Source organism: Bos indicus x Bos taurus, chromosome 10 (genome assembly GCF_003369695.1).
Source record: "Bos indicus x Bos taurus breed Angus x Brahman F1 hybrid chromosome 10, Bos_hybrid_MaternalHap_v2.0, whole genome shotgun sequence".
Classification (NCBI taxonomy): domain Eukaryota; kingdom Metazoa; phylum Chordata; class Mammalia; order Artiodactyla; family Bovidae; genus Bos; species Bos indicus x Bos taurus.
In genome coordinates this window covers 59,279,987-59,304,108 of record NC_040085.1, presented here as the reverse complement: position 1 = coordinate 59,304,108, position 24,122 = coordinate 59,279,987, and the positions used below count along the sequence as shown (strand labels likewise).

At 47.3% G+C, this 24,122-nt stretch overlaps 1 protein-coding gene across 1 annotated transcript; it reads left to right on the top strand.

Moving 5' to 3' along the window:
• The first annotated feature begins 3,634 nt into the window (after window positions 1-3,634).
• Window positions 3,635-14,110, top strand: LOC113900393 (targeting protein for Xklp2-like). The gene is made up of 2 exons (XM_027554120.1): window positions 3,635-3,794; window positions 13,055-14,110. The coding sequence occupies exons 1-2, from the start codon at window positions 3,665-3,667 to the stop codon at window positions 13,687-13,689; spliced, it is 765 nt and encodes a 254-aa protein (XP_027409921.1). The 5' UTR covers window positions 3,635-3,664; the 3' UTR covers window positions 13,690-14,110.
• The last annotated feature ends 10,012 nt before the right edge of the window (window positions 14,111-24,122 follow it).

The window sequence follows — 24,122 nt, the reverse complement described above, 5'->3', positions numbered from 1 at the left end:
GCCATTCTCTCCAGGTGGTCAAGAAGTTGAGCTGTCAACTTCTCCATTCTTTGGCCTCTGAATAAAGCCTGTGCTGTGTTGGTCTCAGCTTTGGTTTCATAATTACCTACTTGAACCCGAATGGAAAAAGGAAACCTTCCTTGTTGAGGCAGAGTCTCAGCCAAGTGAGGGCCTGAGCAGGGTCCGTAGGACTAACTTGGTAACAAGCTGTAAGGGGATGGTGGTCTCTGCCTGTGGGGTGCGTGGAGGGCACACCTGCAGCCTCAGCACCGGCTCCTGGGCCTGGACTGTGTGCTGTCGTCCCCACACTCCTGGCACCACCTGACAGTCTGACTTGGTGACACTGGCTGCCAGGTGTCCAGTCAGGAGGGACCCAGAAGCAGCACTTGGAGCCAGGTCAGACGTGCCTTTCCACGGGCTGTGGATGTCCTGGGTATTAGGACTTTGCATGTCGAAAACAAAGCCACCAGCAGCTCATGCGTGCTGTGGACTTGAAACCTATGTGCAGGGCGAGCGCTCCCACTGGACCCTGGGTTGGAAGCTTCTGCACAGGGGATGGCCACAGTAGTGCTTCCTTGCCAAGTCCTCCAGGCCTCCCTGGTGGGCACGGCTGGACCCGCACCCCATGGGCTCCCCGACCCAGAGTCTGAAGGGCTAATGCTGGTAGGGCCTGGGGACAAGAGCCGTCACTCCACCAACCACCCGAACCGAGCCCATCCCAGGCCCTGCTACAAGTCTGCTCGTGTTTGTTCTCCAGATCCTGAAGACAGACCTGCAGGAAACAGGGCCCATGAGTCCCACATTGATGGTGTTCTGTGGAATTTCCATGAGACCCCTTTCTGCCCTGTTCTGAGCAAATGACTAGTCCGTGCAATCATCACCCCACAAGCAGGCTGAGAGGCTGAGGCTCCGGGAAGCCAAGTAACCCACCCAGAAGGACAAATGTGTGGCCATGGAGTGGGGTCTGTGCCCGCTCACCACCCAGGATGACTGCCCATTCACAGCATGTTCGCTTTTGCCCGCTTCACCCGCTCTGGAGCAGCTCACAGAGCCTGCTCTTAGGGGGACTCATTCACCTTCTTTTACCAGGACTCTTATCTCACAGTCCTGTTTCTGGGATCATCGGGAAGGCTTGTCACTCTGAGGAGGATTCAGTCTCACGTCACCAGGGCCTCTTTCCTGGATCACACTCGCCACTGCTCGTCCTCTCCCAGCTCAGAACAGAAAGCCCCCTCAGGCTCCGAGCCCCATGGCTCTGCCTGGGCGCTCACTCCCCACGGCCTGGTCCTTCCCTCTCACATCCCCTGCAGGGTCGCCAGGAGCTCCCCCTGACCAGGGCAGGCTGTCTGCTCTGTCCTGGGGAGGCCTCCATGGTGTCAGGTGCAAGAACCAACAGGTGCCTGTGGGGCCTCCCACACGCAGCACAGCGGCCAGCGCCTGCCTCCTGACCTCTTCACTCTGGATGGGCCCAGGGTGGGCTCAGGGGCCCCACTGTGTGTCCTGGTTCTCATCTCATCCCAGTGCTGCCCATGGGGGAGTCGCTAAGCTACTCTGCCTGCTGCACAGAGAGGGTACTCGTTCACACACCCCTCCCAGGAGCACAGCGTTCTGGTGGGCATGTTCCTCCAAGGATATGGGGCTCACCTGGGCAGGTACCCCACAGGGCTCAGCACCCAGGAACCGTGTACAGAGGCCTAGTTGTAGAGAACCCCCAGTGCACCTATTGGTCAAGTCTGACCCTGAGCCCCCTCAGAGCAGGACCTGAACTAACAAACAGCTGCTCCTGGACAGGTCAGGGATCCTGGGCTTCACTATGCAGCCTCCCTCCACCGAGTCTTCCAGAGACTGCCACTGTACCCAGGCACTCGGGCGTTGTCTCCACACACCACTCCTCCTCTCCCCGACTCCTAGATCCTCTCATTAGGAGATCTTCTTGAAATTACCTCCCACTCATGGGCCAGATGAAATGATTAGAAAACAAGCCAGAGCTCCAGCCCCATGTCCATCCTGGCCCTCAGGACCCACAATCTGTTCCTTGCACTTGGAGGGCACCAAGGCCCATTTTCTGCAACTGTGAGTCCCTGATGGTGGAGGATTGGCTGACCTGACTCGGCTGGCCAGCCCTTCCCAGGTGTGCCTGGGTTGAGGTCTCTGTAAGTGGGTGTAAAAGTGCCTGCAGCTGTACTCTGCGCCATACTCTGTTGGATGTGTGGATCTGGACTGGTGAGAGGGCCTTGTGGGTTGCTGTTTGTGATGAGGTCTTTTCTAGACCAGGTAAGGAAGAGGTGTGTCACCTGTACCTGCTGTTGGACGTCTCTCCAAGTGGGTGATGGGGGTGAGTAAGCAAGAGAAAAGGCAGTGGGAGCCAGGACTGGAGGGCTAACTCCCATAGGGAAACAGAAAGCTTCTAGAAGAGCCCCCTGGGGCAGGACCATGCCGCCTGGCCCGCAAGAGCCAACATGGCAAGTGTGCTGTCGCTGGGGTGGCTCCAAGCACTTTCCTCCAGCCTGTGAGGTCTTTGCGCGTATTCAGGAATTTTCCCTGGGATGGGTGGATGAGGTTCAGGAGCAGCTAGCCTGGGGCTCAGCTAAGGTTTACTTAGGGATGCCTCTGTGTGGTTCCCCAACTTCCCATTGAAGATGCTCCTTGCAGGGGGAGGGTCTGGAGCGGGGGTAAGGGGGTGGAGAGGGTGGAAGGGCTGCTGGCAGCATGTAAGTCCCCCACCCCTGACCATCTTCAGAATTGATCATCAGTGTAGCAAGTATTTTAACTGGATTTTCACCTGTGTATCTGGTGGGTTCTTAATTAGCAATATGAACAGTGACGTTAAATGTTCTCAGTCAGGACTGAGATACTACACCACGTGTACAGGTGTAAGAACCTGAGGAGGCATGTGCAGCCAGTATCCTAGGGATGGGCTTCAGATTTGACCCCTTAACATTCTGGGGTCCGGCCACTGCTTTAGCATTTCTAAGGGCCCAGTGCTGGCTGCAGGGGTTCCATAATCTGGCTTCCATTTGCCTTTAGTGAGACCCACACTTCTAGGATCCTACAGAGCAGGATCTGTGTGGCTGCTCTGTGGCTTCTCTAACAAATGACCATAAGCTGGGTGGTTTAAACAATAGGAGTTCATCCTCCCCCAGTCCTGCAGATCAGATGTCTGAGATCAAGGTGGTGTGGCCCTCCAGGGATTCCAGGAGGGGGTCCTTCCTGCTTTTTCCAGTTTCTGGGGCTCCAGGGCTTGCAGCCCCCTCCCTCCCATCTCAGCCTTATCTTCATGCAGCTTGTCTTCTGTATCTGTGTCTCCCTTCTTTTAGGAACGAGATGACCTCACCTCAACATCTTTCAATGTATCTTTAAAGACCCTTTTCCCAGATACGGTCTTGTTCACATGTTCTGGGGGGAAACATCTTTTGGGGCCACCGTTCAACCCACTGAAAGTGAAAATCCCTCAGTTGTGCCTGACACTTTGCAACCCCATGGGCTATAGCCTGCCAGATTCCTCTGTCCATGGAATTCTCCAGGCCAGAATACTAGAGTGGGTAACCTTTTCCTTTTCCAGGGGATCTTACCAACCCAGGGATCAAACCCAGGTCTCCTGCATTGCAGGCAGATTCTTTACCATCTGAGCCACCAGGGAAGCCCATTATCTGTGTATAAAATCATGTTCATTTTAGGAGATGACCAAGGTCCCATACAGACTGGCACAGACAGCACCCATGTGGGTGGGGGTCTGGGGAGAATGAAGACCATGGAATCACCTGGAAAGGATCAAGGCCTGGCTTCATCAGAAGGTGAGCTCTTCCACCTTGGGGCCCATGAGAACAGTCACTCCATCTTACCCATGGAAAGGGGCCCAGTGTCAAGTCCGGAAATGTCTACCTTGCAAAGCTGGCTCTTCTGGATGTCATGATCAATACCATGATGTAGCCAGTAACTACTGGACTAGGGGTAGAGGAGAAGTAGTGTGGGGACTGGCCGTGGGCTCTGGAGGAGGTGCTGACAGTCACTGGGGCACCAGGAAGTGGGAGCCTGGGAGTTCAGTGTTACTGAACCAAACTTGGGTCCACACACCTGAGCTCAATAAAGCCAGTCTACTGACGCCAGGTTGTGGAAAGGAAAGTGAAGCAATAGTTATGAAAGTACCAATACAAAGAGGACGGGTGGCTTGTGCTCTATACCCCGAACTCCCAAAGCAATTGTACAGGCCACAGGAGGGAGGGGGTCACAGAGCATGTGATCTGCTGGTGCACTGTTCTCTGGTTGGTGAGGTAACAGGTGGCTAACCTCACAAATTCTCAGGCACTGGAAAACTCTGAGGGTTATGTGTTCATGCTCATCAAGTTCACCTCTTCCATGGGTGGGGGGTTTAGCATGTGTAAAACAACTCAGGGAGTATGTATCAGATACTGTTATCTCCATACTGCAGAGAGGAGCTACAGCAGAGGATACGGGACGGGGTCTATTCTGGGAAGACCCCATTGGCTCCTGCTCAGTTACACCAGGTGTCTGGGCTCAGCAGCCGGGGAAGGTGGGGTTGCCTTCTGGGCGTGGGGAGCAGCAGGATTGCAGTCTTCCAAGGGGCCTGCTAGCCCCCAGGGTGAGATAGGGAGGCAGTGGATAGACATATGTATCTGGCCTGGGAGAGGGGTCCAGGCTGGAAATGTCACTGGAATCATCACCGGGAGGAAGAGGAAAGGCCAGGAAGGGTCAGGTGGGTCACAGTTGACCCCATGCAGGTGTTGGTGGTCTTTTGGAAGCAACTCAGAACCAGAAGGACTGGCCCTCAGGAACTCAGCTTTATTCTCTTGTTCCTTTGTAAAACACAGTGTCAGAGTTTGAGACACCATCTGGAGACTTCTGAGCCCAGGGCTGCTATGTCTTCATCAAAGGGGCTCAGGCCCTGCCCATGTCCCCACTGGGGACGAAGCCCATCAGGGCACTGGGGTCCACAGACTTTGGGGAACCCTCTGCCCTCAGGACTGGTCTCCCTTCTTCCAACCAGCTGCTGGTCCTTATTCCACCCCCAAAGCCTGAGGAGTAGTCCAGTGTATAGAAGGATCACTCAGTCTTCATGTTCCTGTTGCTGGACATTTTGGTGGACTCTATGTCTTGACTATTTTAATAGTGCTTCCCTGAAAACAGGGGTGCACACATCATTTCAAATTGTGATGTTCTCCAGATCTGAGCCCAGAAGTGGGGTTGCTGGATCCCATGGCCCCTCTGTTCACTTTTTTTGGGAACCTCCGTGCCATTTTCCATCATGGCTGCACCCTTGTGCATCCCCACTCAGAGTGTAGGAACATCCCATTTTCCGTACGTCCTCTGCAGCATTTATTCTTTGGAGATCTTTCCGATGATGGCCATTCTGACCTGTGGGAGGGGATTCCTCGCTGTAGATTTGATTAGCATTGATTTAATAATGAGCAGGTCTTCCCTGGTGTGGCTCAGCAGTAAAGAATCTGCCTGCAGTGCAGGAGATGTGAGTGATGCAGGTTTGATCCCTGAGTTGAGAAGATCCCCTGGAGAAGGAAATGGCAACCCACTCCAGTATTCTTTCCTGGAAAATTCCAAGGACAGAGGAGACTAGCAGGCTATAGTCCATGGGGTTGCAAAGAGTTGGACATGACTGAGCAACTGAGCACAGTAATGAGTGAGGGGGGATGTCTTTCCAGGTGCTTGATTCATGTATACCTAGACATATATATGTTCTTTTTCTGGTTCTCTTCCCATTTAAGTTATTACAGAGTATTGAAGAGGGTTCCTTGTGCTATGCAGTGAGTCCTTATGGATGATTTTTATAAAGAATAGTGCGTTTGTTAGTCTGAGCCAGCTTATTTCTCCCCGCCCTCCTCTTTTCCTCCTTGGGAACCATAAATTTCTTCTTAGGAACCATAAGTCCATGAGGCTGTTTCTCTTTGGTAAAGAAGTTCATCAGTCTCCATTTTTAGATTCCACCTAGAAATAATACCATATAATTCTTGTCTTGCCCTGTCTCCCCTACTTCACTTAGAATGATCACCTCTACTTTCCTTCCCGTGGCTGGAAATGTCATTATCTGATCCTTTTTAATGGCTGAACAATGTTGTATTACGTCTAGGTTCCCCATCTTCTTTATCCGTTCATCTGTGTTCTGCACTTAGATTGCTGCCCTGTCTTGTTTACGGTACCTAGTACAGCTGTGATTATAGGGCTGCCGGCGTCTTTTCAAATATTGCTTTTCTCCATATCTACAGCCAGGTGTGGGACTTCTGGATCATATGGTACGTCTGTGTTTAGTTTTTTAAAAGAAACTTCATACTCTTTGCCTCCTAATGGATGTACCAATTTACATTCCCACCAAGAGTTCAGGGGAGTTCCCTTTTCTCTGCATCCTCTGCAACATGAATTGTTGGAGAGTCTCTGAGATAGCCATTCTGACTGGTGTGAGGTGATAGCTCATTGGACTTTTGATTTGCCTTCCTCTAACTGAAGGAGGAAACAGAACAGGCTCCATCTTGAAAGCAGGACTCCATCTTGGGCCGGACTGTGGACTTTGAGCTATATGCCCAGTATCTATGGAAAAGACACACCAACTGGAAAACCAGAGCCCCCGGATGGTAGAGCCCCAGGGCTTGTACCTAGACTCTCCATAGCCTAAAAGAATACCCTAATTATCTGTGTAACTGAATAGAATCATAAATTCTATTATGCTTATTGGGGTATGACCACAGGCCTAATGATAATTGTCCACTATTAACTACCTAGGCTTAAGGCATACAAATCATGGGTTTACTTTGATTGTATCTTTCTTTTCCTTTGTTCAGACTAGTTTCAGAGAATTTGGGGAGGTGGGTTTGAGCATGTACACTTAAAGGTTTTCACAAAAACTGGTTGGAGTCCTTGGCTAAGAGGAGACTCTGCCTTGGGCCGGCCAGTGTAACAAACTGCACTCCACCATCTGCATTGTCCTTCCGAGTGAGTTTGTTTCCTGGAACACGTGGCCACAACATAACCATTAGTGATACTGAGCATCTTTTCAAGTACTTAATGGCCATGTGTATGCCTTCTTCATGAACTGTCCATTGAGATCTTTGGCCCATTTCCTATTGGGTATTTTTGTTTTATTTTTGCTATTGAGCTGCTCGAACTGTCTGTGTTTTGGATATGAATTCTTTGTGAGAATTTTTGTTTTGAAATATTTTTTCCTATTCTTAAAGTTGTCTTTTTCTTTCATTTAGGGTTTCCTTTGTTTTGAAAATGCTGCTAAGGTTAATTACATCCCTTTGGCCTATTTTTATTTTATGTTTTGTTACTCCAAGATATGGATCCAAAAAGAACTTGCTGTGATTTACAACAAAGCATTTTCTGCCTATATTTTCCTTAAGGGTTTTAGACTGTCCATCCTTACATTGAGATCTTTAAATTATTCAGAGTTTATATTTGTGTATGATGTTAGGGGGTGAGAAATGGACTGTTTCCTGCTGTATAGGTAAAAAAGGATGTCATAGTCATCAGCAATTGCTGACCTCCAGTGTGAGCCGGTGAGCCCTCAGGGAACTCAAGAAGGAGAATATCTGCTCTCTGAGCAGCACTAAAGAGCCTCTTGATGAAAGTGAAAGAGGAGAGTGAAAAAGTTGGCTTAAAACTCAACATTCAGAAAACTAAGATCATGGTTTCCAGTCCCATCACTCCATCGCAAATAGATAGGGAAACAACAGAAATAGTGACAGACTTTATTTTTTTGGGCTCCAGAATCACTGCAGATGGTGATTGCAGCCATGAAATTAAAAGATGCTTGCTCCTTGGAAGAAAAGCTATGCCCAACCCAGACAGCATATTGAAAAGCAGAGACATTACTTTGCCAACAAAGGTCCACCTAGTCAAGGCTATGGTTTTTCCAGTAGTCATGCATGGATGTGAGAGTTGGACTATAAAGAAAGCTGAGTGCCAAAGAATTGATGCTTTTGAACTGTGGTCCTGGAGAAGACTCTGAGATCTCCTTGGACTGCAAGGAGATCAAACCTGTCCATCCTAAAGGAAATTAGTCCTGAATATTCATTGGAAGGACTGATGCTGAAGCTGAAGCTCCAATACTTTGGCCACCTGATACAAAGAACTGACTCATTAGAAAAGACCCTGATGTTGGGAAAGGTTGAAGGTGGGAGGAGAAGGGGATGACAGGATGAGATGGCTGGAAGGCATCACCAACTTGACCGACAGGAGTTTGAGTAAGCTCGGGGAGTTGGTGATGGACAGGGAAGACTGGCCTGCTGCAGTCCATGGGGTCACAAAGAGACACGACTAAGAGGCTGAACTGAGCAGCCATCAGACTGCAGACACTCCCTAAAGTAAGCCCGGAGGAAAGGAGGTTCAAGATGTGAAGACAGAATGCTGGCCACAGATAGGTGAGGCGCATATGAAAGGAATGATTTCAGTGAGCCAGGACTCTAGCATCTTCCCTTACACAGAAAAGCACTGAATTACTTGACTCAGGATTTCTGGTTTTCTTTAACAATAACCTTTTGATATTCAGACTACCTGCCCTTTATTACAAAGTTCTATGTAACCTGGCTCCTCCCTTCACCTCCTGGGAGCAGTTCTCTCCGGGTTAGTTGAGATGGTGTCTCCTGGCCTTGAAGTCCTAAAAATTCCCACCACATAAAACATAGCTCTCAACTTTTAGGTTGTGAGTATTTTTTAAAGTCGACAGGAATATTGTAATTTTGTTCCCATTTTCGTTGTTTAAGGAACCTCCATACTGTCTCATGCATGGGCTTCCCAGGTAGCACTAGTGGTAAAGAATCCACCTGCCAACACAGGAAACATAAGAGACTCCGGTTCAGTCCCTGGGTGGGGAAGATCCCCTGGAGGAGGGCATGGCAACCCACTCCAGTGTTCTTGCCTGGAGAATCCCATGGACAGAGGAGCCTGGCAGGCTACAGCCACAGGGTCGAGAAAAGTCGGACACGACTGAAGTGACTCAGCACGCACACACACTGTCTCCGTAGGGGCTGTTGCCAATCGACTTTCCAGCATCGATGGAGGAGGGTTCTCATTTCTCCATACCTTCTCAGCCCTGGTTCTTTGTAGAGTGTTTGACAATTGCCATTCTGACCGGTGTAAGGTGATACCTCATTGTAATTTTGATTTGGATGTCTCCAGTATTTAGCAAGGTTGGCAACATTTCCTGTGATTCTTTTTTTAAAAGAGTATGAGTGAAACATCTTGCAATTGACTCTTGAACGTCTACCCTGTGTTTTGACGAACACTCCTAGAACATTCCTTGAAGGCAGGTGTTGTTTACTCACAACCCCACGGACCTTCTGAATATTAAGTGCCCATAAGCGCAGTTCAGATCAAAATCAGATCCGCAGATTTTGAGGTTGTTGTTATTGAAAATGACCACAAGGTGGCAGCATTTTTTCATGTCCCTTTCTTTTTCTTTTTCTTTCTGTGCAATTTCATTTTGATCTTACATTGGAATAGAGTTGATTTCCAAAGTTGTGTTTGTATAAGGTGTACAGGTGTTGCAGAAACCATACTCGAGAAACCAAGCACCGCACTGGTTGGAGAACTCAGGTTTATTACGCTGGCGGGCCCAGAGGAGTTAACACTCCAAGCTCTGAGCCCCAGAACAAAGCAGGGGCGGGGGTAGGGAGGGTGTTACAGAGTTTTTATACACGAACATGTGGTGACCCAAGGACGAAAGAGCAGATAACCAAGGAGGGTCTTGGAATGCTGCAGTGGAAAAACCAGACGCTTATCGTCCTTCCCTCCCCCATGTTGTAACTATATTAATGGAACAGTATAACCCGTCTCCCCTCCTACCCCATAGGGAGGAGGTATTTGCCTTACTCTTCCCCCCACCCAGTATGCGTGCCTCATCCAATCAGCAAATGACCCGCAAGACCCCTATCCCACCCCTTGTACCCTGGGTATAAAAGTAGACTAAGGACCCCCCATTCAATGTCAGTTCTCCCTTGAGCTGGCCCACTGTTCTAACAACGTCTCCCACTCTAATAAACTTTATTTCCCTCTCATTCTGTCTCATGTCTGGAAATTCTTTTCCAACCTGAGCCTGGACCACGACATTTTTGGTGGCCCATATGGGGACCTTGGGATCTCTTCCCCCCTCCTCCTCACTTCTCCTTTTTCATACCGACCCTCTGCAAACAGGCAAGTGCTGTGGAAGCAACTGAGGAACTCTGGCCAGGGTTACCCTCTGGTGTGTCCCAAAGGCCCCACTGCTCACTGTGCCCCTGTAGCTGCCGCCCGAATGGGTGAAGGTCTCTCCTTTGTCTTCTTTCCAACTGAGCACTAGGCCAACCAACATTGTGTGGGCACAGGTCAGGCACTTAAAAGCCATTAGGGCGACTGCCACATGAAGACTCCCATGTGAGGATAAGGGGGACACGGAACGGATCAGGCCACAGGGGCATCCGCCCCCAGCAAGACAACTGCCGTGCACCGTGTCAGGCACATAGTGGCTGAAGCAAAGCAGAGACCATTGTCCCCTGGCGGTGGCCTCCCTGATAGGATAGTAAGGCGGATTCCTCAGCCTTCTTCCCTGTCATTTTCACTTCTTTCCCTTTCTATTCGGATTGATTTATGAAAGCCTAGGTATTGCCTCTGAGCTATCCCAAGAGTGCCTTCCACGTTTCAGGGAATCGCCAAACGATGAGTCACCCGGTTGCTCCCAGGAATCTGTCTTTCTCTGCCCAGGTCACGTGGTGTCTTAGCTCTGTCTTTCTCTGCCTGGGTCATGTGACCCCACGGTTCTCAGCGGTCACCTCTCACTGTCAGCTGTGACTGTTGGGACAGTGGACCATTTTTGTGCCATTAGTCACACAGAGAGATCACTGGGACAAAAGGGACGCCTCTCTGTCAGCAGGTGACTCGCAGGACCCCCATTCCACGGCAGGTAGGCTGAGTGGGTTCTGGTACGTCCCAGGAGCCTCTCTTAGACTCACCCCTTGGCTACATTCTCAGAAACTGGAAAATTTTGACCCTGAGAAAGGCCTGGTCCCAATACAAACTTGGGCTGCTGCTGCTGCTAAGTCGCTTCAGTTGTGTCCGACTCTGTGCGACCCCATAGACGGCAGCCCACCAGGCTCCCCCATCCCTGAGATTCTCCAGGCAAGAGCACTGGAGTGGGTTGCCATTTCCTTCTCCAATGCATGAAAGTGAAAAGTGAAAGTGAAGTTGCTCAGTCACGTCTGACTCTTAGCGACCCCATGGACTGCAGCCTACCAGGCTCCTCCATCCATGGGATTTTCCAGGCAAGAGTACTGGAGTGGGGTACCATTGCCTTCTCCGGGGTATACTGGGCTCTACCTAATGAAAGGTCTTGACTTACAGTTCTTACTTATGACCTTACTAATAACTGCTAGCTATATTATTTTCTGTGTAACTTGTTTCAGAAGATTATTTCTTATGTTACTAAATGTGTGACTGAGCCTGTGATAAAATGCTGATATGCAGTTCCATATGAGATCAATGATTGCAATAATGTAACTCTAGATATGAGAAGAACCAACGAGAGAGGATATTTTCCTGGACCAAGAAGCTAGTAAGACAAGTATGGTCCAGAGACTTCTGCCACTTGCAAGGCCAGGTCTAGTAACAGCGCATTGAGTGGCCTGTCAATGGAATCTTCATTAGACCTGGGAATGAACCTTCCCAGCTCCACAGGAGAAAATGGCCATGAAATGCCCCCAAAGCATGGTCAAATATGTGGCTATGAAGGGACTCTGCTGACTGGAAGTTGACACTTGCCAGCCGCCTCTATGAAAATTACATCATGACCGCTGCAAACTGCTGACCTTCAACACCCCCTTGAAAGGAATTCAGGGTGGAGATCAGAAATAAGGCACTCTGTGCTCTGGGAAAAACCCAGAAGAACCAGCCTTCGGATAGTCAGATGTCTTCAGGTAAAGATTTTATGAGCCCAAATTCTTGCATCTTCTCATACCTAGAGAAACACTAACGTCACAAACCAATGTCTAGTCCTGATTCTCCTGGCTAGCTCCTCAGCAGCTTTTCTACTTCTATTAATCTTTGGGCCATGTCCCTTTAACTTTCTTGGTAAGTTTGTTTCTTCTAGAATACAACAAATCTCCAAGTGATAGTTTGACAAGAATTTTCCCTGACCAACAAACACCTAGACGATGCTGAAAGAAGTCACCTTATCATTCCATGGACTCATCTCCCTCTGTAAATGCACCCTGACAGAGAGCAGGCAAAGGGAACCCAGAGCCCCATGATGCTCCTCTACAGCCTGATGAAGGCTGTGTGGTCATTGCCCCTTTTCCCCTGAGACTGGGTTCGCAAATGCCTGAGAAGGGAAATAGGTAGACAGTTAGATATGAGCAGGGTATCAAAAGGGGCCAAAGAATTGGCCCTAAAAATAAAAAGAGAGAAGAATGTGATGACCCAAGAATGAAAGAGCAGATAACCAAGGAGAGTCTTGGAATATGGGAATGGAAGAACCAGACCCTTATTGTCCTTCCCTCCCCCATGTTGTAACTATTAATGGAACAGTATAACCTGTCTCCCCTCCTACCTCATTGGGAGGAAGTGTTTGCCTTACTCTTCCCCCCACCCAGTATACGTGCCTCATCCAATCAGCAAATGACCCGCAAGACCCCTATCCCACCCCTTGTACCCTGAGTATAAGAGTGGACTAAGGACCCCCATTCAATGTCGATTCTCCCTTGAGCTGGCCCACTGTTCTAACAACGTCTCCCACTCTAATAAACTTTATTTCCCTCTCATTCTGTCTCATGTCTGGAAATTTTTTTTCAATCTGTGCCCGGACCACAACAGGACAGGCATGATTAAGCAGGTTTGTGGGTTTGCAGGGGCTAGGAGGATTGCAAAGAGCAGGACAAGGGTGAGTGAGATAAGCTCCAGTTCCTAGTATTGTGAGTCCCCACTTTCTGAGACTTACATGATCTAGACTTTGCAAGGGGCAAGCTGAGTTACAGAGGCAGGAGGAGGTAAAATTTTAACTTTTCCTCTTCACAGGAACTTAATTCAATCCATGCATAAATGCATATCTTTTCTTTTTCAGGTTCTTCTTCCCATATACAGAAGATCCTAAAAAGTACTGAGAAGCAAGAGTCAGAGAAGAGAATAAAAATGTGGCAAGAGGTGGTGGAAGTGTTGGAAACAAATGCAAAATCCAAGAAATGTAATCCTGTAGAAGCAGGGCTCTGCAAATTTAAAGCACAGAAACTGGATTCTGGAATTCTTTATGGTGGGTGCATTTTCCCTAAGAAACTGCCAGAGAAGCCACGCACTGTGCCTATTGGCTTTGATTTTGAAATGGAGAAAAGAATCAAACAGCGAGAAGAAGCAGAGAGGGTACTGGAGGATAAACACTTTAATGCGAAGCCTTGCCCTTATCCTATCCTGTTAGGTGTTGTGGGTGTTCCCAATAAGAAAGAAATTCCACTTACCATCCCCAGGACCCCTGCCTTTGTTCAGAAGAAGAGAACCGCAAAACCCACCCAAGAGGGTGAGGATGAGGAGCAGCCAATGGTGATCAGAGCTCAACAATTGCCCCATTATGGAGTACCTTTTAAGCCCAAAATCCCTGTGAGGAGAACTGTGGAAATATGCCCTTTCTCTTTTGATTCAAAAAGTCACTTACAGAAAGAGAAGAAAATAAAACAGGTGCAGAAAGGGGAGGTGCCCAAGTTCTAGGCGATTCCTTTGCCTCTTACCACCATTAACCTGCAAGAGAAGAAGATGAAGAACACAACTCGGGTTGAGCCTTCTGCTTGGAGCCTGGCAGAAGAGGTGCCTGAAGGCACAGACTTGGGTTCTCTCCGTGCCCCGGTGACAAAGAAGGCTCCTCCTGGTGTGATGGAAAGGGCAGCTCTGGTTCCTGGATGGTGTCTGCAGCCAAGACTAGTGGTGGGGTTGACTGGAGAACTTGGGTGGTACCCACAGAGTCAAGGGCTGCTCACATACAGTAATTTGTGTTGCTTCCAGCCTCCTCCTCTTTTATAAGTCAGAATATATAGTGACTTAGTTTGTAATTTATTCACTTAGAGTATAATTTTTACTGCTTTTATCCTTCACTTTTTATGTTTAAATTAAAAAATAAAGATACTTGATTCAATTTATAGTTTATGTCTGATTCTTTCCTCTTCTCTGTGCAAACTGAATTTGGAGTTAAGGAGCCCTTTGCTGTGAGGAGGGAGCCTTGTTAACCATCTGATGAGGAAGAGACATGACTGATGTGTCCCTCACAGAGGCTGTCTGCCGACTTCAGGCAGAGCTGCTGTTCAGGCAGCTTCTTCCCTTCTTGGTGCTGACAATGAGGGAATGCTGAGCAGGACATGTTTTAAGTCCTCCTGTGAGCTGGGCTGGAATCAATATGTTTGTCTTACTAAAAATTAAAAAAGACAGTTTCATACTCCTCTCAACAGTGATTCTTAGCATTTACATGCCATCAGAAGCACCGAAAGTGTTCTCTTTCCTCCATGTCTCTCCACCATTTGCCTTTGTAGGCTGAGGATGGCCTTTCAAACAGGCGCACGGTTACCTTGCTGTGGTTTTGATTTGCACGTCTCTAACAATTCCTGAGGTGCAGCACATTTTCATGGGCTTTGATTTTAACTAGTGTGTGTGGAACTGACTGTGGAAGTTTTCTTCTTTGCAGTCTGCCCAGTTTTTCTTTATTTTTCAATTAGTTACCCATGGAAATTTTTAAAGTGCCAGTATCATTTAGAGCCCAGCAGTCCTTGTGAATATGAAGTGTTCTTAAGTGTTGCAGCGAATTAAGAAATAGTTTTCTTTTTTCTTTTGCCTTTTGAGTCCTTCTCTACTTTAACTGTTCCTGATCTACATTCTGCATTGACAACTAAGTTTCCTTCTTTTAGAAGACTAGCCTGTTATGTAAACTGTATCCTGCACCTGTGTGTGTGTGTGTGTGTGTGTGTGTTATTTGCTCAATCATGTCTGACTCTTTTCCATCCCACGGACAGTAGCTTGCCAGGCTCCTCTGTCCATGGAATTCTCCAGGCAAGAATAGTGGAGTGGGTAGCCATTCCCTTCTCCAGGGATATCCTGCACCTATCACCCTCTAACTCTGCATGAGCCATACTTTGCATCTGTTATCTTTTAATTTTATGCTAGTCACATCCTGATACTTAACTTTATGGTACTCTCTCTGAAAATCTCCCCTTATAATTTGTTTTTCCCTCTTTTGCATTACAGAAAGAAAGCTGCAGTGCAATCCACAAAAGACAATGGACCCAACTCCTGGGACTGTCTGCCATACCCAAGTTACTGGGTTCTCTGACGCCAGCTTATTGACTGTTTTGAAACAATGCAGAAAGAAAGAATACAGGATCCTTATGTATTTGCTCTTTGTCTCCAACCTCTGACTATGAGCCCCAACTGTGTGATCCCCTTGATTCCCCATGGAGGGCGGGGGAGACACAGTTCTTGAGGCACAAGCCTACTGTGTTCTCTCCTCTGCCCGCTTGGGGATTAAAGCCATCTTTCTATTTTCTTCAAAAAAACATTTATTTCCACAAATGTATAAGGTTCCTATATTCTTGTTCCTTTTTGCATTGTTTCAAAACAGTCAGTAGGTTAATCTTCTGAAAAGAAGGAAACTTAGTTCTCAATGCAGACTGTAGACCAGGAACAGCTAAAGTAGAGAAGGAATCAAAAGGCCAAAGAGAAAAAAAAACTTTTTCTTATTTCACTGCAGCATAAGCAATAGCTTTGAAGTTTCTGTTGTGAGAAATGGCCACGAGGAGACAGGATTTCTTCATGGCCTACTCCTGTTACTACAGTAACCAGAGCCTTAGGCTTACTCCTAGTTGGTGTTTCTTCTGGGACATGCCCGAAGCCTGTGTCTCATTAATCCTTTTTTTTTTTTAACTTAATGTTTACTTCTTTTGGAGGATAGCTGACTTACAATGCTGTGTTTGTCAGTGTAGAGATTCTTCATCAGTTATCCCCATACACATATTGATTCATCTTTGCTTTTTTCATATACACATTATTATAGAAAGTGTAGTACACCATCCTTTGTAAAGTAGGTCCATGTTGAGTCTATATTCTGTTTGTATTTATGAGTATAAATGAATCCCAGCCTCCTAATTTATTCTTTCCACCCACCACTCCCCTTCAGTAACCATGTTTGTTTCCTAAGACTGTGTGTGTATTTCACTTTATAAAATAGCTCACTGGTATCAGTTTCTCCTTCTAAAGTATTCACTTACTATGAGTGTTCTAGATTAACCTATGATTGTTCTGGATTCCCCCTGCAAGTGGCATTATTTTTGTTCCGTTTCCTGATGTGGGTGAAGTGTGGAGCCCAGTGATGGTTTCTTCTTCAAGAAAGGTACATCCCAGTTCCCACATGCAGGTGCGCCCCTGTCCAGCGATGAGACCCCAGGTGTGAGACCTGTGCCTCCTGGGAATGTGGCCCTAAGCTACTTTGAACCTGACCAAGTTCTGTCTGCATGGTAGATTCAGACTCCTGCAAGTCCTGTCTACATTGATTATGTTTAGATGATTATGTGTTTCTACAATGAAAACATTTACATCTGACTGGGTCCTCTGTGCAGTAGCACATGGAGACCTGGGTAGAGACCCAGCCTGGCCTCTGCCCTGGAAAACTCCGTGCCTGCATCTGAATGTCAGTGCTCAGATGTCTGGGGTCTGGAGCTGAGGTGGGTTTCTCTGGGTAACTGTGCTCTTCTCTGAGTGGAGTTCCATGGCCCTTCCAGGGGTCAGTTCTGAGGCGGGGCTCTTAGTCTTTCCTTCTGACGCGTTCACCTTCACTGGGGCTCATCGAGATACCTCAGGCAGGCTACCTGGTTGTTGTTCAGTCTCTAAGTCTGTCCCACTCTTTGTGACCCCATGGACTGTGGCACGTCAGGCTTCCCTGGCCTCCACTATCTCCTGGTGTTTGCTCAAACTCACGTCTGTTGAGTCGGCGATGCCATCCAGCCATCTCATCCTCTCTTGTCCCCTTCTCCTCCTGCCTTCAATCTTTCCCAGCATCAGGGCCTTTTCCAATGAGTCAGCTTTTCCCATAAGGTGGCCAAAGTATTGGAGTTTCAGCTTCAGCATCAGTCCTTCCAATGAATATTCACAGTTGATTACCTTTAGGATTGACTGGTTTGATCTCCTTGCTGTCCAAGGTCTCTCAAGAGTCTTCTCCAGCACTACAGTTTGAAAGCATCAATTCTTCTGTGCTCAGACTTCTTTATGGTCCAATTCTCACATCCATACATGACTACTGGAAAAATCATAGCTTTGACTATATGGACCTGGCTTGTTTACCCACTGGGGGCCCGCCGACCACAGCCATGGTGTCCTGACCAAGAGAATGTGTGACCCCAGGTGGGCGGGGGGGGCGGGGGCAGTCTGGGGACTGTGTGAGTCTCACCCTGTCTGTGTGGGTCAGAATCATGTGCAGAGGGAGACCATATACTCAAAGCTAAGAAAAAGGGAAGAATACATGTGAACTTCACTTGACTTGTGTTTAGGAATTAATGCTTTACAATATCATTTTATATAGGCCTGTGCCTATTCCCTCTTTACCCCTGCAAGGTTCCCCATCCCTGGGGCTCCTGGAGACTCCTCAGGTGAGCTACCTGGTAATTACTGCAATTCACCAGCACGAGAATGGCAAGAAGGGAGCAGGTTTACCTGGGCAATTGATTGTGGGGCACATGGATCAGGCAAAAAGCCAAAAGGTAGCAGTTTGCTGCTGTGATCTCATTCCAGTAGACCGTCCATACTCAGCAGAGACCAGACCTGCCCCTCGTCTTCCAGCCCAGTGTCTGGTGTGTTTTCACAGCACCTCAGCGGGACAACAAAAGACTGAAACTGCAAACACCAAGGTAGTGTGTTCAACATTATCATGACAGCTGTAAAAGCAGTTAATATCACATAGAACCCAAGAGAAAAGAGGAGGATTTTTCTGGGATAAGTGTGGGGAAAGGAGATGGACCCGATATGTTGATCTACCAAGCCAGGAGGTCACAGGAACTCACTCGTTTCCACCGTAGGGGCCCAACCAGCAGAGACCTGGTGTCCTAACCAAGAGTCTTGCCACCCAGGTGTAGGGTCTGGGAGAGGGATCACCTGGAAACTGTGGACATGTGAGCCCAGGTGCAGGGTCTGGGGATGGGGATCACCCTGGAGACTGGACATGTGACCTCAGGTGCAGGGTCCGGAAGGTAGGGTCACCCTGGAGACTGTGGACGTGTGACCCCAGGTGCAGGGTCTGGGGATGGGGGTCACCCTGGAGACTTTGGACACGTGACCTCAGGTGCAGGGTCTGGAAGGTAGGGTCACCCTGGAAACTGTGGACACGTGACCCCAGGTGCAGGGTCTGGGGACAGGGGTCACCCTGGAGACTGTGGACGTGTGACCCCAGGTCTAGGGTCTGGGTATTGTGTGGATCGCACCCTGTCCACATGGGTCTGGATCCTGTACCCAGAGACCCCGTGTGAGCTCTTTACCTCAGTGTGTCTTGTCCCCTCTGAGATTTCCAACATCTGAATTGGGGGTGTCACCCTGATTAACCTGTGGTCCTTTTTCTTCTCTTCATATTGTCACATTCACATGAGGTTAGGCACCTTTGACGGAGAAGGCAATGGCACCTCACTCCAGTACTCTTGCCTGGAAAATCCCATGGATGGAGGAGCCTGGTAGGCTGCAGTCCATGGGGTCGAGAAGAGTTGGACATGACTGAGCGACTTCACTTTCACTTTTCCCTTTCATGCATTGGAGAAGGCAATGGCAACCCACTCCAGTGTTCTTGCCTGGAGAATCCCAGGGACGGGGGAGCCTGGTGGGCTGCCGTCTATGGGGTCGCACAGAGTTGGACACGACTGAAGCGACTTAGCCCAGCAGCAGCAGCAGAACTTGATTCAGTTATACATAGATGTATATTCTTTTTCTGTTGTGTTCCTCATATAGGTTATTACCTACCTCAGTAGAGCCCCCAGTTCTATTCAGTACGTCCTTTTTTATATATCAGCTATCAGATATATATTGGTGTGTATATTTTCATCCCAAACTCTTAATTTATCTGTCCCTTCCAATGTTCCTTTGATAATCACAATTTGATTTTCTTAGTCTGTGAGTCTATTTTGTAAATTAGTTCATTGGTATGAACTTATAGATTCCACCTGTACATGACATCTTAGGATATTTGTCCTTTTCTCTCTGAAAAGTATTTATAATATGATAATTTCTTGGTATATCCAAGCTGCTGCCAATATCATTATTTCGTTTTGTTTTATGGCTGAGTAGCATTCCAGTATAGATGTAACACATAATCTTCTTTTTCTGTCAATGGACATTTTGGTGGATTCTGTGTCTTGGCTATTGTAAATAGTGCTGCCCGGAAAATCTAGTTGCACATGTCATTTTGAATGGTGATTTTCTCTGGACCTAAGCCGAGGAATGGGACTGCAGGATCATAGGATACCTCTAGTGTTTCAAGGAACCTCCATGCTGATTTCCCTCGTGGCTTCACCATTTACATTCCCACCAAGACTGTGGGAGGATTTGACTTTCTGTACAGTCCACACTAATCATTCTCTGTAGATCTTTCACATGATGGCCACTGTGGTCAGTCTGAGGTGATACCTTGTAGTTTTGCTTTGCATTGATTTAATAATTACTGACATGGACTATCTTTTCATGTGATTTTATTGTTATTTTACATCTTGTGAGAACAATTTACCTCTTCAATCTGACTTATTGAAAGTTGGCCCTGTCTGGAATTTTTTTCTGATGATTTACCCTAGAATATTTCTCGAGGGCAGGTGTCATTTACAGGCCTCTTGGACTTGTGAATATTATGAGCCCTTTAGCATCTGTTTTAAGGTGTATATATTGATCTGAACCAGCTTATTACTCCCTTACCTCCACCTTTCTTTTTTGGTAAACTTGAGTTTCTTTTATAAGTCTATGAGGATGTTTCTGTTTTGTAAAGAAGTTTATTTGTATCCATGTTTAGATTCCACAGGAAGTAATATCCTGTACTTGTCATTCTCTGTCTCACTCACTTCACTTAGTATGATTATCTCTAGTTTCTCCCCAGTAATTAAAGTGGCATTATTTCATCCTTCTCTATGTCTGAGTAATATTGCATTGTGTACATGTACCCCATTTTCTGTCTTCATTCATCTGCCTTTGTACACTTCAGTTGCTTCTGTGTCTTGGTTATTGTACCTATGATTGTTGGGTACAGGTGTCTCTTTAAATTTTGGTTTCCTCTGGATCTACACCTAGGTATGGGATTGCTGGCTCACTGGGTACTTCTGTTGCAGGAAGCGGACCCCTTCCAGGGCCCGAAACTGGGCTCTTGTCTAACACTTGGAAATGAATTGTCCGAGGAGACACATGTGCTGACAAAGCAAGAGATTTTATTGGAAAAGGGCACCCGAGTGGAGACCAGTAGGGTAAGGGAACCCAGGAGAACTGCTCTGCCGCGTGGCTCACAATGTCTGGTTTTATGGTGATGGGATTAGTTTCCGGGTAGTCTTTGGCCAATCATTCTAATTCAGAGTCTTTCCTGGTGGCGTAAGCCTTGCTCAGCCAAGATGGATGCTAGCGAGAGGGATTCTGGGAAGTGGACGGACAAGCGGTGTCTCCTTTAGACCTTTCCCGAACTTTTCGGTTGGTGGTGGCTTATTAGTTCCGTATTCCTTATCAGGATCTCCTGTCATAAAACAACTCATGCAAATGATTACTATGGTGCCTGGCCAGGGTGGTTGGTTTCAATCAGTGTGCTTCCCCTAACACTTCCATGTTTAGTTTTTTAAGAACCTCCATATTCTTCTCCCTAGTGTGTGTACTGACTGACTTTCCCACCAACAGTGTAGGAGGGTTCCCTTTTCTCCACACCTTCTGCAGACTTTATTGTTGTAGGGTTTTCAATGTGACCATTCTGATCAATGTGAGGTGATATCTCATTGTACATTTGATTTGCTTTTCTCTAAGAACTAGTGAGCATCATTTCATCTGCTTTATGGCCATCTCTAGGACTTTGTAGAAATGTGCATTTAATCTTTGGCTGATTTTTTATTGGGTTGTTTGTTTTTTTGATATTGAGTTGTACTAGCTCAATTGTATGTGTTGAAGAGAAATTCCCTATAGGTATCTTTGTTTGCAAGAATTTTTTTCCATTCAGAGGATTGTCTTTTTCTTTCTGTCATGGTTTCCTTTGCTGTGCAGATGCTTTTAATGTTTATTAGGTCCCACTGTTTATTTTTGTTTTATTTTCATAATTCTACGAGGTGGATCAAAAAAGAACTTGCTGCATTTTATGTTAAGGTGTGTTCTCTTTTCCTGAAGAGTTTCATAGTATCTGTCCTTTTATTTGGATCTTTAATCTCCTTGGAATTTATTTTTGTGTATGGTGTTATGGAGCATTCTAATTTCATTCTCATTTTTATTGCTAAGGAACCTGCGTGGTGTCCTCCACAGTGGCTGCTCCCAATTTCCATTCCCAGCATTGGTGTGGGAAGGTTCCCTTTACACCCTCTCCAGCATTTATTGCTTGTAGAGTTTCCATCTATGGCCATTCTGAGTGGTGTGAGGTGATACCTCCTTGAAGTTTTGCTTTGCATTTCTCTCATATTTAGTGATGTTGACATCTTTACATTTTTTAAACAGTGTGAGTTAAACTCTGATTCAAACTGTCTTCTTGAATGCCTGCTCTGTTTTTAATATTTTTCTGTTGACCTCCCCTGGGACATTTCTTCAGGGCAGTTGTTTTTTATTTACAGCCCCCAGGGCTTGTGACTATTAAGTCCCTGAGAGCAAAGGTTTCAGAAGTTGTTGTTATGGGAAATGGCCACAAGGCGGCAGCATGTTTTAATGCCTCTACCCTGGATACTCAGAGAAGGCAATGGCAACCCACTCCAGTGTTCTTGCCTGGAGAATCCCAGGGACGGTGGAGCCTGGTGGGCTGCCGTCTTATGGGGTCGCATACAGTCAGACACGACTGAAGTGACTTAGCGGCGGCAGCAGCAGCAACCCTGGTTACTGGGGGACCCTTAGGGAAAGTCCTGTTCCTGGATTGTCAGTGAGAGTGGAATGTGCTAGAAGAAACACCCAAGGCTTGCGTCCCTTTCCTTCTTCCCTCCTTACCCCTATCCCCTGGACACATCCCAATTCCTGCAACACCACTCTGTGGAAGGTGCTTTCATCATAGGTGGGGTGACACTAAGGAAGGAAGCTAGAGGAGGGAACCCCATCACCTGGAGACATGGAGCCCAGGGGGCTTTCCAAAGCTCTTCCAGCCCAGAGGCGCCACATCCTTTGGGTGCAGTAGGTATAGTTTTGAAGAGGAAAAGTTAAAATTTACATAACCTACTGCTCCTTCTGCCTCTGTAACTCAGCTTGCTCCTTGCAAGTCTGGATCACGTAGGTCACGTAGTCTCAGAAAGTGGGGACTTAAAATACTAGGAACTGGAGCTTAGCTCACTCACTCTTGTCCTGTTCTTTGCAATCGCCCAGCCCCTGCTAACCTGCTTAATCATGCCTGTCCCTGTAAAGGTCAGGCCTCCCCCTCCCCACCTTGACCACTGTTCCCACACACGCGTGAAACCTCTTAGTTTAAACCAGCCTATTAGTAGCTGGTGTTGCTCACTATAGTAGTTCTATAAAAACTCTGTAAACCCTTTGTTTGGGGCCCAGAGCTCAGAGTGTTAATTCCTCTGGGCCGGCCAAGGGAAATAAACCTGAGTTCTCCAACTCTCCCAGTGTGGTACTTGGTTTCTCGATTACTGGTTTCTACAACAGTTTCATTGCAGGAGGACCCACCAGGATCTGGAGGTTGTGGGTCGGTGCAGAGGGGAATGGGCTCACCAGGTCCAGGGGGCAGGGCTCATTGGCTGTCACATCCTCCCCGACTCCCTCAGCCCCAAGACAGTCCATCCAAGGTACCCAAGCCTGCCCAGGCTCTAGGGATGTGGCAGCAGTCCAGGTCACTAAGGCATAGAGTCAGCAGTCTCTTTTTGTAATTTGTATTCTGTATTGGTGTATAGGTGACTTACAATGTTGTAGAGTGTGTTTATTTGTTTGTTTCAGGAGTTCAGCAAATGATTCACTCATGCATAACCATGTACATGTTCTTTTTTGGGTTCTCTTCCCATATGGCTTATTATGCAGTGTTGATTAGGGGTCCTCATCCTGTAGTAGGTTCTTGGTGATTATTTTACAGAGTCGTGTGTGTATGTTCATTTCTACCTTCTCGTTTCTTTTGCCCATCGCCTTTCCTTTTTGGTAACCATAAGGTGCTTTGCTATGTTGTGAGGCTTTTTCTGTTTGGTAAATTTCATTTGTATCCATGTTTAGAATCCACCTGTAAGAGACATCATATGAAACTTGTCTTCCTCTGTCTTACTTACTTCACTTAATGTGATTGTCTCTACTTCCTTCCTTGTTGCTGGACATAGTGTGCTGTCACCCTTTTTATGGCAGAACAATATTGTGCCCTGTGTGTGTGCCCCATCCTGTTTACCCATTCATCTGCCCTTACCCAGTTGGGCTTCAGCCATGTCTTGGCTGTTGTGCATGGTGCTGCATGAACACTGGGTGCACCCATCTTTAAAAATTATGGTTTTCTCTGGATCCATGCCCAGGAATGGGATTGCTGAGTCCCGTGGTACAGAGACATTACTTTGCCAACAAAGGTCCGTCTAGTCAAGGCTATGGTTTTTCCAGTGGTCATGTATGGATGTGAGAGTTGGACTGTGAAGAAAGCCGAGTACCGAAGAATTGATGCTTTTGAAATGTGGTGTTGGAGAAGACTCTTGAGAGTCCCTGGGACTGCAAGGAGATCCAACCAGTCCATTCTAAAGGAGATCAGTCCTGGGTGTTCTTTGGAAGGAATGATCCTAAAGCTGAAACTCCAATACTTTGGCCACCTCATGGGAAGAGTTGATTCATTGGAATCAACTCTTCCAATGCTGGGAGGGATTGGGGGTAGGAGGAGAAGGGGACGACAGAGGATGAGATGGCTGGATGGCATCACTGACTCAATGGACATGAGTTTGAGTGAACTCCGGGAGTTGGTGATGGACAGGGAGGCCTGGCATGCTGCAATTCATGGGGTCGCAAAGAGTTGGACACGACTG

What these genes read in the sequence shown, in the direction of transcription:
- LOC113900393 (XM_027554120.1), top strand. Translation starts at nt 3,665, where the DNA reads ATGTTCATTTTAGGAGATGACCAAGGTCCCATACAGACTGGCACAGAC. An exon ending in AGGCCTGGCTTCATCAGAAG is followed by an intron (nt 3,795 to 13,054) that starts GTGAGCTCTTCC and finishes TTTCTTTTTCAG; the next exon opens with GTTCTTCTTCCCATATACAG.